The 13,266-nt window shown below is 37.4% G+C and overlaps 1 protein-coding gene across 5 annotated transcripts in view; it reads left to right on the top strand.

The window, feature by feature from the left end:
- NAALADL2 (N-acetylated alpha-linked acidic dipeptidase like 2) overlaps nt 1-13,266 on the top strand; it is a 406,977-nt gene that overhangs the window by 354,555 nt on the left and 39,156 nt on the right. The window contains exon 12 of one of the 5 annotated variants that reach the window (XM_086844336.1): nt 4,155-4,377. The exons of the other annotated variants lie outside the window; for them this stretch is intronic. Coding sequence (XP_086700462.1) covers nt 4,155-4,304 — 150 coding nt within the window. The 3' untranslated portion in view covers nt 4,305-4,377. Of the gene's footprint in view, nt 1-4,154; nt 4,378-13,266 lie in introns of those variants that run through there. 5 annotated transcript variants of the gene reach the window in all.

The following is a 13,266-nucleotide window of genomic DNA, read 5'->3' as shown; positions in this document are numbered from 1 at the left end:
AAATCCCTGTCTGCAGCTGCATGTGCCAGACTTCCCCATCATCTCTCAGTCTCTTCATCAAAGGCACAAGTTCTGCACAGACCAACAGAACTCTCGTGCCTTTTTGGAGGTGAATTATCTTATGATTTTGTTCTTTCAAAATTAATTATTCAAGCCTCCAGTTAACAACAGGAATATGCTAGGGAAGGTGACAGAGGTGCTGAATGAGGTTAACAAAGCAGAACAGGCCTCAGTGTGTAAAGTGAGGACCAAGGTGGGGGCCTGATCAATATCTATATTTCAGTCTACTGAATTTTTAGATGTGGAATTTGACCTTGTTGAGAATCTACCAGAAGTGTCTGGGCTACCCTTTGTGTGCTCTGTCACACATGAAAGCCCATGGTTCTTGGGCTGAGAAATTGCACTATGGCTTGGGGCATCTCTTAATTTTTCTTTGTCTTCCCACAGCTGGCAGCAGTTCATGGTTTTTTCAGAGCTCTCATCTGCCCCAAGGTGATGGAGCAGCCTAGGTGCACTGTAATGTTCCAGTTGATGTAGCCACTCCCTAAGTGCTATTTTTTTTTCTGGCCAACATCTCATATACTGGCTCTGAGAATCTTACTGGTATTTATGGGTTGATGGTATTTGAGATGTTCAAAGCACATCTGTAATTATCTGTGGTGACACTGTGAATACAAACAAACCCAAACCTTGTGTTTTCCAGCAAAGCAGCACAGGCACCCACATTCCACAGGAATGGTCTGATTTAGCACATATTCTCTTAAGCACACAAGTGAGACTCTATTTTAGCTGTAGCCTTTGTGCATGAAAGAACATAAAATCCAGTTCAAGCAGAGGATGGATACAAACCTTCTGAAAATTCCCTTCTACCAATGTGTATTTTATTCTGGGGCTATTGTCTGCAGCATTAGAAATGAGTAAATCTGGTGATACAGTCTGGCACAGTAACTTTGGGCATGTTCTGTTAATTGTGGTGAATAGGAAAATAACAACATTCAGAGGGAAAAGAAAAAGCTGTCTGGGGATTTTCTCAGCATTAGATGTGAGAGAGGTGACTTTAGGTTTTCTGACAGACAGTCATACTGTGTTTGGCCAGACAGCATATTCTCTATCTGCTCCAGCCTAGTTAGGGGAGATATGCTTGGAATTTTTCAGTAGTTCTTTGTTCCTAAAAGCAAGTAGCCTCAAGGACTCTTGCACTTTATACTTGAACTCTGATGGATAAAGGCTAGGTAATAAAAATAAGCTGAAATTGTAGAACCCCTGGTAAAAATTTGATGAACCAGCTGTACATCCAACACAGCTCCACTTGGTTAAGTCAGGTATTAAAAAACAACTCTATTCCCCTACCCTCTGAAATTTTCCATATCTTTTCTGCTGATATGCTAACGTGCTTCCTTCAAAATGGAAGAATTATTACAGGACAGAACTAATTACATTTCCTCCTGTGGCTTTGTGGGAAGATGTCAAGGCTCTGGTATTACAAGATTGTTTCTGGGCTTTTGGGTTTTTGGGTTTTTTTGAGTCATTGGAATATAATGCTTTAATCTTAGAGAACTAACTATGAAAATATCAAAACAACTAGGAATTGTGATTTCAATGAACAGGGCAAAAATCAACAAAAAATATAGCAGCCATTAGTGTCATGGCACGTGTAGAAACATCCCCATGGATTGTCTGCAAACAGAATTCTTACCTGTTCAGTTCTTTGACTGAAAACAGAGAATTATCTCTACATTCCTTAAGTATTTTTGATATTGCAGTAAGACTGTATGTTCTTTAAAAAAAGTTATCATTGGCTTCTGTCAGAACTAGATTGCTCTTTGAAACCATTAATCCCTGAAGTCCTCTTCTAGACCTAAATTGTACTTGGTTACTTTCAAGATTTTTCTGCCAACTGTCAGTAAAAGGGAAAAAAAAATCATCACATCATTTTTCAAACTGGAGTTGGAATTTAAGTGAAGGAAGCAAATATGTCAGCTCCATCTGATCCAATCAAACCACAGGATAAACACATAAGCTGATACATAATGTATCATCCAAAACCTTAGGATAGAAAGCCAAGATTGATGTTGTTTGTACATCTTATGGAACACACTTTTTACTGCAAATTACAGCAATCTGAATGAGCAAAAGAAGATAGGTAGGAGTGAGAGGAAAGATTGTTTAATCCCTATTTTATATACGAGAAAATGAAATACCATGAGTCAAAAGTGGTACTTACAGTAACTGAGTAACTACTTCATTTCCTCACCTGAATACAGAATGAACTTGTAAAATCTGATTTGTTTGATACTGTAGGCAAAGACTGAAACATTTCAAAGCTGGAGCTAGATTTCTGAAGGTGCAATATGACAAATATTTGAGATTTCAGTGTTAAATCTGACTGCAATTCTATCTGCATTGGTGACAGGCTCTCAGCAAAGATGTCTGTGACAGGTGTCTTATTTTTGGGGGAGATTTTGTCTGCTGGTTGATGATCATGGCTATACAAAGAAGCCTTTATATTTATTGCACAAGTCTGTTTTAGAAACAATCACGAGTGTTTTCAGTTTGTTCAATAGTGACTTTTTACTGTGTAATGAGAAAAATCTTTTGTACAACCTTTGCTTTTATTTAAAAAATAAAAGTTTGCTGTGAGGGCTCTCAAACAATTGGACAAGTGCATGCATCTTTTAAGGAAAGTCAACACATATGTTAATAGAATCATAGAATAATTTGATTTGTATTCAGCCACTGAAATCCAACAACTTTAAATCTGAAAATAACAAATCTGAAGCTTGCTTCTCTAATAGGTAGGAATATGCCTGGGGCTATTTGAATATTCCCCTGTTTCCTACTATCCTGTTCTTCACATACTCAGTTACTGAATTTGTCAGACTTTAATTTTATTAATCCATTCTTTAGCATCAGTACTACCATAGGCATTTGTTATTGGCACACATGTACTGAATTGGTGGCTTTACAAGGAAGATGAATTTTTCTTTAAAGAAGATGCCAACATTCTAGAGGAATAGTTCCTCTGGGTACTCTAAAAAATACCTTGTCTGTTGTAGCAGCTCTCTGTAGGAGCTCTTTTCTGTCTACAGATCTTTTGACAAAGATGTCAAATCAGACAGTTCCTTCCCCAGTGTATGCCTCTTAAAACATGAAGTTTCTACTAACAATAATGTAGTAACTACTTTATTTTTTCTTTTTTTTAATTTAAATTTTGCATATTCCAATCTACATTTGAGTGAATGTGAGGTAAAGTCAGTGGAACTTTAGTATATCCTCATGTGACAAGGGGTGGAAATAGCTGCTTTTGTACTAAGAGTTAATTAGCTGGTTTTGCAAGCAACTTGTAGAAAGACCTGGAGAAATACACCTGCTAAAGTGAATGTTTCTTTGATTGTTTTAGTTTTTAGACCATACTTATAAATTCTTTTAGTGTACAGTTGTACAGTGTATTCCAGACATGTTTTTCTTTATACGATCATATTGCAGATGCTGAAGTTTACAGATACTGAAGTTTGCTTCATGAGCTCAGTCCTGAATTCTGAGAATTCTGAAAACCAAATTTTCAAGACTTTGGGTTTGTCTTAAGGAATTTTAAAATGACAGATTTCCTTAGGAGTCTTAGTCCAATCCGTAGTGGTTTTAATCTTGTCTTTAAATGTGGACACCTATTTTGGCATCAAAAAAAAAAGAACATAAATGAAGATATTACAAAATCCCATCAATCCATCTCATTTGTAGAGCTGGTTTTGTTATGAGTGTAGTCAGTAAGAGAGTATTGCCAGTCTGCTGACACTCAATTTAATTTATAAAAGCAGCCAGCATCGCACCAATTAATGTTAGTTTCATAACAGATGATGAACTTTGAGTTAGAATTACAAAATTAGAAATGTCTTTCAGAGAACTGTGGGCTGAAGACCCTGTATCAGAAGAGTGGGGATGGTTAAACTGTGTGTTCTTAATTCAGTAGGGACGAGGAAAGAGATCATCCTGCAATAACATCAGGTTTTGACCTGTTCAACACCTCTGAGAAGAGAAAGGCTCTGCTGAGCAGTAGGGAATAGTAGGAATAGTCTGTCTCCCTCTTTCACCTTTGTGAGCCTGAAACCAGATTTCTGTTTGAAGGTGTTGTAAAAGCACTTTGTTCTCTGCCCCAGACAATAGGTGTTAACAACACTGAAAGAATTCCAGCCTGGAATGAAGAAAAGCAGCACCCACCTTCTTCAGCCCATTCCTACTGGAGGTCACTGTCTGGGGCCCTGAGGCTTCCAGAGTCACAGCAGAGAAGAGAATTCCCACCTGGATAACGAGGAGGGGCAAGGGCAAATAAACTCAGACTCCCCCTGAGCAGGGTCAGTTTGGCCTTCAGGACTCACATGCTCGAGTATGATCCAATTTTCCATTTGGAGCCAACAGAATAGATTAAAGCCTGTTGATTAACATTAATGAGATTTAATTAACCAATAGGAGTGATCACCCCACCCACCATCAGCTCCTTGGGCCAGGGGCTGGGTTTTGTTTGTAGCAAACTCACCACAAAACCAAAGCAGTTTAAAAGATATACCTTCCTACAGTGGAAATGATATTTCTATTTCATAAGCAGAGATCATATGCTGGCTATGAAGCTATTTTTTATTTTAATAACTTCTTGTAAAACTAATGGCTAGGAGTTTCATAAATTGCAGCCTAATTCCAACCGTGCACACATAATATTGATTTTAAAAGGTACAGCATTTGTATCATCTATTAAATTAATTTTAGTTCAAAATTTAAAGTCATATTACAAAGTACTGCATTTTGACCTAAAGTGTTTCATGACAAGAATCCAGTAGCCAATAAATGAAAAACAACATTTCAGAAGGGTAGAAGGGAAGAAGGATAGAAATTGTTCTCGGGTAATGGAATAGTATATTCTAGTATGCTGCAGCCTTTTCCTCATCTAAAAGTGATATGACTGTAGAAATAGAGAGAAATTTCTTCAAAATCAAGTTATCAATAAAACTGTAAGTCCTGAATGGTGCTTACTTTGAGAAGTCATTCATAAGAAAAGTAGTTTTTTCTAAGTTATGTGATAATTCTTCAATCTCTGAGAGTTTTTTGTCTCTCCCTTAGGTGAAAGAACAGCCCATTTATTTTGCTGCTGAGATATATCAGTAAAAGGTATACATAGATATTGCATGATATTCTGAGACACTGCCAAAGTTCTACTTAATCTGTTCTAAATTATCATAGATAGGCAATAAAATAATCTCCATGTTGCTACCAGCAGATGTGATCCATCCACACTTGGGTGATTATTTCTTTAGAACAATCAAACTCTGAATGGAGAACATTTATTTCCTTGTGACAAAACACTTCTAATTCCTAAATGGCCAAATAAATAGCAATGCATTTGCATCTGACTGGGTTTTTTTTCATTTATTCAAAGCAGTTAATTGGCAAAGTTATTCTTCTACTGGCTTATTTCAGCTGTGTAATGCAGACTTCATGAAACTGAAATACTTGGAAAAAGATATTCCTCAAGATTGTGATATTTTCTGTATTTTTATAAGTTATGTTAAACATAACACTTTTTTTAAAATTAATTAAGAGAATACTGACAGTTGTTTCCCGTGCCAAACTGGCAGACTTTTAATCACAAACAAAACATCCAAGGCAACAAAATAATTCACTGCCTTCATCTCAAATTTGCTTGTTTTTGCAACATGTCATGATTCTAAGGGGTGTACTGCTATTTTTTTATAACAGCTTTAAAACACAAAGGTGAAGGTAATTTTAAATTATTTTTTTTTTAATTTCCTCTCTAAGGTGTTTACTTAAGATACGATTTTGAGGAATCTATTTTTAATAATATTGTGGCAACTGACATGGTGCCAGCATTTCTTAATCATTCAGATTTCACTTTTTAACACTGCTGATTAGTGCCCTCTGTTAGATAAATGCACCTGGCATAAACAGATGAGCCCAATAATTTGATTAAAATCCTGGTTCTGAGTATTTCAGTGAAGTTCAGTCTGGCTTCAGCCAGAGCAGGAGCCAGTGATGGACATGAAGGGTTCGTATGGAAATTATTTGTCAGGTTTTTAGTTGCTCAGGAGGTGTTTGAGCCTGGAAGTGCAGATGCACTCTCGGATTTTCAGGTACAAACTGAGAGGCAGCAGCTGCAGATCCAACTCTTTATATTTCAGAATAAAACGTGTAGCTTTGGCTTTGTGAATGCCAGACCTGTTGGGAATTCAATTATAAACCATATTCTGGATCCTGTTGGTAATCCCCCAGCGCTGTGATGTGCTTGAGACAGGAATTCAGTCCCAAGGCTTAAAAGGATGCAGAGGAGCACTCTGCAGACAAAAGGCTAAATACTTAGATTTATGCAGCTGAAAAACTTGATTAGACTCAGTGGAATAAGTGCTCTGCTACAGAAATTTTAAGTGTCATTAAAAAGCAAAATTGATTGAATCAACATGAAGAAAAAGTTCCTTTTTCTTGTCTTTATTTTCACTTCAGATAATGAGAACATTCCTTTGTATGGGCAGAGCTTGGGGCTCAGCACAACCATACCCTTTCATTTTTGGGTACTGCCCTGTCATGAGATGATTTGGAAAATGAGTTTTTAATAGAAAGCCTGTATGTAATATAAGGAATTATATAAATAGTATTAAAGTGAAACAGTTTGCATAAGTACTTAAAGAAACTGTAGCAACTTCCACAGTTACGTACCTTGTTCTTAAGATAATTCATTGACCTTACCATGGAGGAACAATATTGGATATTAAGTTGTCAGTTCAACTTTTTTCCTACTTATTAGAAGTGTCTCAGGAAGAGTAAACAATTCTTTAAATAACAAGAACTACTTTCTTCCACCTGTCTTTGCTACATCATTTCTGATTCCCTACCTCTTCCCTCTTGTCACCTATATCCCATCAAATTCTGAGCTGAATGCCAAGTTTTAGCACCTGCTGTTGGAACTGGGATTTCAGAAGGCTTTGAAGGTAATGTAATAATTAAGATCATCAGGAGCCTCCATCAGCTGAACGTTGTGACTCTGTGGTTTCCCAGCTCCCCATAGCCAGTCTGGATGCTGCCACGGGGTGAGCAGGATTAGGTTAGCTCTGACTGGAAAGGAATCGTTTGGGTTTGCTGTGGGTTTTGCTCCAGGCTTTGTTTTGTTTTCAGCTCTCAGATCTGATTTGCTGCACGAGCTGTGGTGCCTGTGGAAGGATGACAGTGAAAAGTGCATGTGGATGTGGCACAGGGGTTATTCCAGAGACAGCATCCTTCCTGTTAGGCTTTGAAATCTGAGCTGAAAAGGTGCTAAAATTAGCCTGAGGAGGATTAGTTCTTTGCATGCCAGTTCTATGGCAAGTTGATTCCTAGATCTGCTTAAAATGCTTGCCTTAAATTTAAATAGTCCTTTCTGCATCTGTTGTTGATGTTATTCTAACAGAATTGTAGAAGGATCATGGCTAAACATGCCATACAATGACAAATTGCTGTTTTTTACAAAAAAAACCCAGCAACTGAGGTGCTTTGTGGATGGAATATGATTTATTTTGAACTTTGAAAAGTTCAATCTGAGAAACAGATTACAAAGCCTTTCATGAAAATCCTTATTACCTCTGGACTTTAAGAACTCACTGTAGATGTTCTGATTGGAATTTATAGAACATGATTAAGAGTTAATGTGTAAGGGCTGTGTGTGTAATTTTAAATTCTGATGCTAACATCTGAGGCCCAAAACTGATTTAGAAATAGATCTATTCCTTGCACTGGCAAAGTGCACAGGGAAAAAATCAGAAACTAATCAAACTTATTTAGGTTTTATTGGTAAGATTTACATATCTGTTATGGTTTGTATAAATCTGTTGTGGGTTTTGTAAATGGGTTTTTGGATTAGTAAATCCATTTGGACAATATTTGCTGAAAACCTAGTGAATGTGCATTACTTGGCATTTAGGGAAGTATATGCTTTAGTAAAATTCCTAGAAATGCTTTCCTGTTTTAGTTCTGGCAATCTTTATGGTGAATTATTGAAAACTGAGCTCTGTGAAAGCAGATTTTCATCTTCCAGTTTTATTAGGGAACCACTGTTTTTATTTACTGCTAATAAACTGGTTTCATAATGTAGCTTTAATGTAGCTCAATACCTAAAGAAAAATTAGTTCCTGTGCTCTGTGTTTAAGAAAGTTCCTTTTCAGAGTTAAATCAAACACAAATCTAGTCAGGCTTTACCTGTAGCATGGTTTGCTGTTTAGTTACTCAGACTCCAGTGTTTTTGTTGTATGCTTTACATTTTTTGCAAACTGTGTGACTTGCCACAAGCTGTAGTTAAATAATCACAGTTTATCTAACAGGGGAAATTATGTGAATAAATGAAAGACAAGTTAATACCATTTTTTTAACAGAAAGGTGTGTGTTCAGGAGTGCCTGGTTTTGGTTAGAATGGCACTGCCAGAAGATAATTTTCTCTAGCCAGGTTATCAGGTACAAAGAAGAGATTGCACTAAGCAAACTTAGAGGTTTTTGCTTTCCCATTCTGTGTGTTCAGGACAAGGACTGTCACCAGGAGGCCAAAGCTGCTGGGAGGGCTGGGACACAGGTCCTGTGGGGGCTTTGGGGTTGTCTGGCTGGGAGAAAAGGAGGCTGAAGGGCAATTTAATGACAGGACCCGTGGGAATGGTGCTGAGCTGTGCCAGGGGAGGTTTAGACTGGATATTGGAAAGCATTTCTTCACCAAGAGGGTGGTCAGACATTGGAACAGGCTTCCTGTAGAGGGGTGCTGGCTCCCCCAAGCCTGTCACTGTTTAAAAGGCATCTGTACAATTCCTTCAACAACATTCTGCAAACCTGGGCAGCCTTGAATGACATCACAGGATGACCTCTGTAGGTCCTTTCCAACTGGAACAGCCAATTCCATCCTGTTCTCTGTGGATGCCTCTGCTAGGCTTTTTCTCTAACGCTATTCACAAGCCTGGAGAGGTTTGACAGTGAGTTTTACACCAGCTCTGTGAAGTCTCATGATTTATAACCTGGCTACCCAGCACACAGAACATTTTTTTTAATAACTGACTCTAGAAATTCACCTGTTCCAAACATCAGCACGAAGCAGATTATACAAAGCAAAAGGGTTGAACTCTTAGTAAGAAAAACATTTTGTGTGTCTGCCTCATCACTAGCTTTTATTTAAAAGGGCAGCAAAGTGAGATGCAGTTAGTTTGCCATGTCAGAGGTCACATTGCAGGAGGTGAAAGCACAGAACACAGTGCTGCCAAGTTCCTGGGAATTCCTGCATTCCTCTTCAGCTGGTTCATGGGAACTTCCTTCTGGAAGAAAGAGCTGTGATCCTACACCAGTGCTCTGCCCTCAATCAGTACTTTTATCTTGGCATAGAAACTAATAATTCATGCAGTCTCCAGTACTAACAGCTCTATTGTAATATAAATAGCACAACATGATAGTGAATAAGAGATTATAAAATTATATGAGCACATTAAGACAGGTATGTCTGTTGGAATTGAAGATCTGATATGAGGAGCTGTTCAGCAACTGCTGCAAATACAATAAAAACAGAGATGCATGAAAGAACCTGAATAACAGGAGTGGGTCTTTAATACAAGACAGGAAAGGAAGGATTAAATTTGAATTTAAATGAGCGCAGACTGCAGAATATCCTGAGTGAAATCACGAGAATTTTGGAATTAATAATTTTTGCATAGCCAAGAAATGCTTTAAGATTGAATATCTGGTCTCCCTAGCCAGTTCAAATTTGAATACTATTTATGTTTTGTGAAACTGTGATCCTAGAAAAAGTACTTCTCAGCTAGGAAAGGAGGACATAATGAGAAATATGTGATGGAACCATTGACTGAACCCCTCTATACAGCACAGTTTGATTTTGGGGTAATTGCAAGGCAAGGTTGGGCCTTTACATAAATATCATCTTTTCTAAAAGTGGTGAAGAAAATGGGCCCACATCCTGTCTCTACTGACATGAGCAATATTCTTCTGAACTTGGAGTTCCAGCCAGTGCACTGCTTTTGATTGACATATCTAAGGGAAATTTGAAGCTTTTTTCTTTCTTTTTCTTGAGATAAACTGAACAAACTTGCAGCTGACAGGATCTCATATGAGATCCTAATGAGGCAAAGAGAATGAAACATTTCTTTTTATGCTGAAGTGCCAAAACTGTAATGACATTGTATCATGGTTTCCAAAAAAATACAAAGATAAAAAATCTTGCTTGTAACTCAATAGTTATTTTGCATAATGTAGTGGACTGAATGCTGAATGTTGAGGAAACGAGTTAATCAAAACTCTCCTCTGTCATCTCCTTTTTTTTCCTTTTTCCACATGAAATTGGGAATCTTCCATTGTGTTCCCTTTCTCTTGCACGAAGAAAATCTCTGTCCACAGTAAAATCTCACTGGAGAGAGGAGAATCAATTATTTGGCAATATGGAACTATTTCTAATTGTGTTCTAAGTAAAAAAAAAAATCCAGAAAAAGTATGCTATAGATATTTTTTCTAGGGCTTATCTAAACCAGCCTGTCTTAATTTATCTGTATTTGTTGCAGAAGGACCAGGATACTCTAGAGCCATTTGTTTTTCTTAGTTAAACAGAAGCAAAATAAACCTTAAGATACTTACTGGGTACTTAAGATTGGGTATGGCCAATGTCTGAACCCACAGCAAGTGCTTTTATCTCACCATGCTGTTAAGAGTTATTAAAAATTATCATTTCATTGCCTTTTGTCACAAAAGAAATTCATATAGGGTTTTGTTTTTTTTTTTAAAAGCAAAACTCTGTAAGTTTTTCTGCTCTTAAAGCCACCATTTTTCCAGGGCACAGTGCAGGAGAGTGAAGGCCTTGATGAAGGTGCTTGGCTGGTGCCCTTCAGCCCCCATAAATGTCCTGCTGGCAGATGTGTCCTGTCAGTGGGAAGGCCTTGACTTTGGTCTTCCTCAGCACTTGTGTCCTGACAAGAGAAGTTGATTTTTGCTTGCCTAAGAAAACAGGTTCTTACATTGTCAGGAGCACCCAAATTTTGACAAACTTTGGATAATTGTGCTGCGATTACGTCACAGAAGACAGTGGCTACATGGGCATAGTTTTAAAAACTGAGCTCTAGTTCCAAAATAAAGAGATATAAATCTGTGTCCCATTTCATATCCTGTGCATTCAGCCTGCCCAGAAACAGGTGATATGTTGTTGTTAATGATTTACTTCTCATCTTCCACTTCTGTGCACAGTAAATTGCTGGTAGGTTTTCCTGGTGGACTTTTAAGAACGGAGATCAATACTTGCAAATTCATACAAAGCTTTTAAAATAGCAAGCCCTTAGAAAATATCATGGTGCATGAAGTTGTTTCCCAGTATATTCTAAATTGGATCAGAAACCAGAGAAAGGAAGTGAGAGTCTTGGTGAGGAGCACAGAAAAAGGAAACGTGTGGGTTTGATCAGTACGTCCAATTTTTTCTTTTTTTCCCCTGCTTATAGTTCAGCCATGTACTTTTATTCTGTTTTAGCATGTGGAGGGGAGAAAAAGAAGCAGAAATGATAGCAGGAATTTTGTGTTTTTTCAGAAAATTTGGTTCTCACTTTGTTTCTTGCTTCTGTAGAGATATTTTATCCAGTAGCCTAGTCCTGGGTTAGGGATGATTTTGCAACACAGTAAGAAACTATTAAATAAACCCAGTGGATGTGCAGCTGGGTGGGTTTTGTTTTTTGCTTTTTAGATGTCATCATGAAACATTTTTTAAAAGCTTGTAGTTTCTTGCTTCATATTCATTGTGTCACTCCTGGAAACAGGATGATTCTGTCTGCTGGTGGTGCTTTCTTTGCCTTAGTTATTATTAAGGCTTACATCTAAATTAAAGATAATTATGAGCATATATGAAATAAAAAACTTTCATTGAATCAGCGGAGAATGAATATATCCTTAGTGTATCACTCAGAAAAGCTGTGACATATGCTGCTGAAATATGTTTCATTTAATTAAAAACCTTCAAGTTTTGTACATTTTTGCTTGAATTGCTTCACTGATGTAGTTCATAGAAGTGGAGCTGGTCTTGTGGGAATACTGTAGGAACAACAAAAACTACTTCTTTGCCTTAAAATACACCCTTTTCTTGTCATGACTTTATAGTATCTCACTGAAAGCTATTTATATCCTCATGCCTTTTATCACATTTAAGAAAAGGGGATTTTAGTGGAATATCTTAGAGCTTTTATAAGGAAAGGACATAATTGGCCAAATTAACACTGTCACAGTCCTCACTGCTATACAGCATTAGTCTACAAACCTGGGCAGTGCTCATTTGCTGGATACACATCCTAAACATACCAGGAAATGCAATTCACTATTACACATGAATTAGACTGAAATTGCTGTACTTATTACTGGAGGCTGATCTCCAAATTCATGTTTGAGGAATCTACACAGCACTTCAGATATTATAACCTGCCTGTACTGCCTGCCTTCTTTATTTGCTCTCCTGCAGCATCTGGTACTGGCTATAAATGTTCTGTGACACCACAAAACATCTCGAGTGTCAGGCCAGGGCTTGGGCTCCTTGGCTGTGCCTAAGGGTGCCTTGTAAACAGAACTCTCAAGAAGCTGCTAATTAACATTTTCCATATTCTAATTCCCCTTTAATTCTTCCTACTTTCATACTGTCAAGTGTAATCAGTTAAAGATGTGTAAATTGCTTTCAGAGGATTGAAATATGTAATACCTTGCATAATCACCTTTGTCTTCAGTACATTACTTGCAAGTTGTGTTCCAGACCCTCAGATAATCTCACCTTAATTTTTAAACAGCAACTTCAAAGGGACATTAAACACATGCAGAACCCTCCTCCAGAATAGCCCTACACTGTGAAAGATTGTTTTAATTTAATTTCTCTGTAAGCAGCTTAAGGTGTAAATTTAATTTCTCTGTAAACAGTTTAAGGTGTAAGCTTGCTTTTGATTTTTCTTTTTTTTTGTTTTGGTTTGGTTTTTGTTTTGTTTTTTATTTGGGGTATTTGTCCACAGTCTTTTCCAGGTACTCCATGAATTTCTGTTGGAGACTGTTGGCAGGGTATTAACCTGGGGAGAACTCTACTTTAGAGCTCAGCTTTTTCTCCATCAGAACACAGGTCTTGTCTGTCATTCACAGGAGAAATATGGAAGCAGTCATGAAAAATTGGAAAATAAACAGAAAGAAATACAATCATTTGATTTACAGGTTGACACTTGTCATTTTCATGAGGAGGCAAAGAAAACA

This window comes from Cyanistes caeruleus, chromosome 10 (genome assembly GCF_971803275.1).
Source record: "Cyanistes caeruleus chromosome 10, bCyaCae1.hap1.1, whole genome shotgun sequence".
Taxonomy (NCBI): Eukaryota; Metazoa; Chordata; class Aves; order Passeriformes; family Paridae; genus Cyanistes; species Cyanistes caeruleus.
This window is presented reverse-complemented; position numbering and strand designations above follow the sequence as displayed.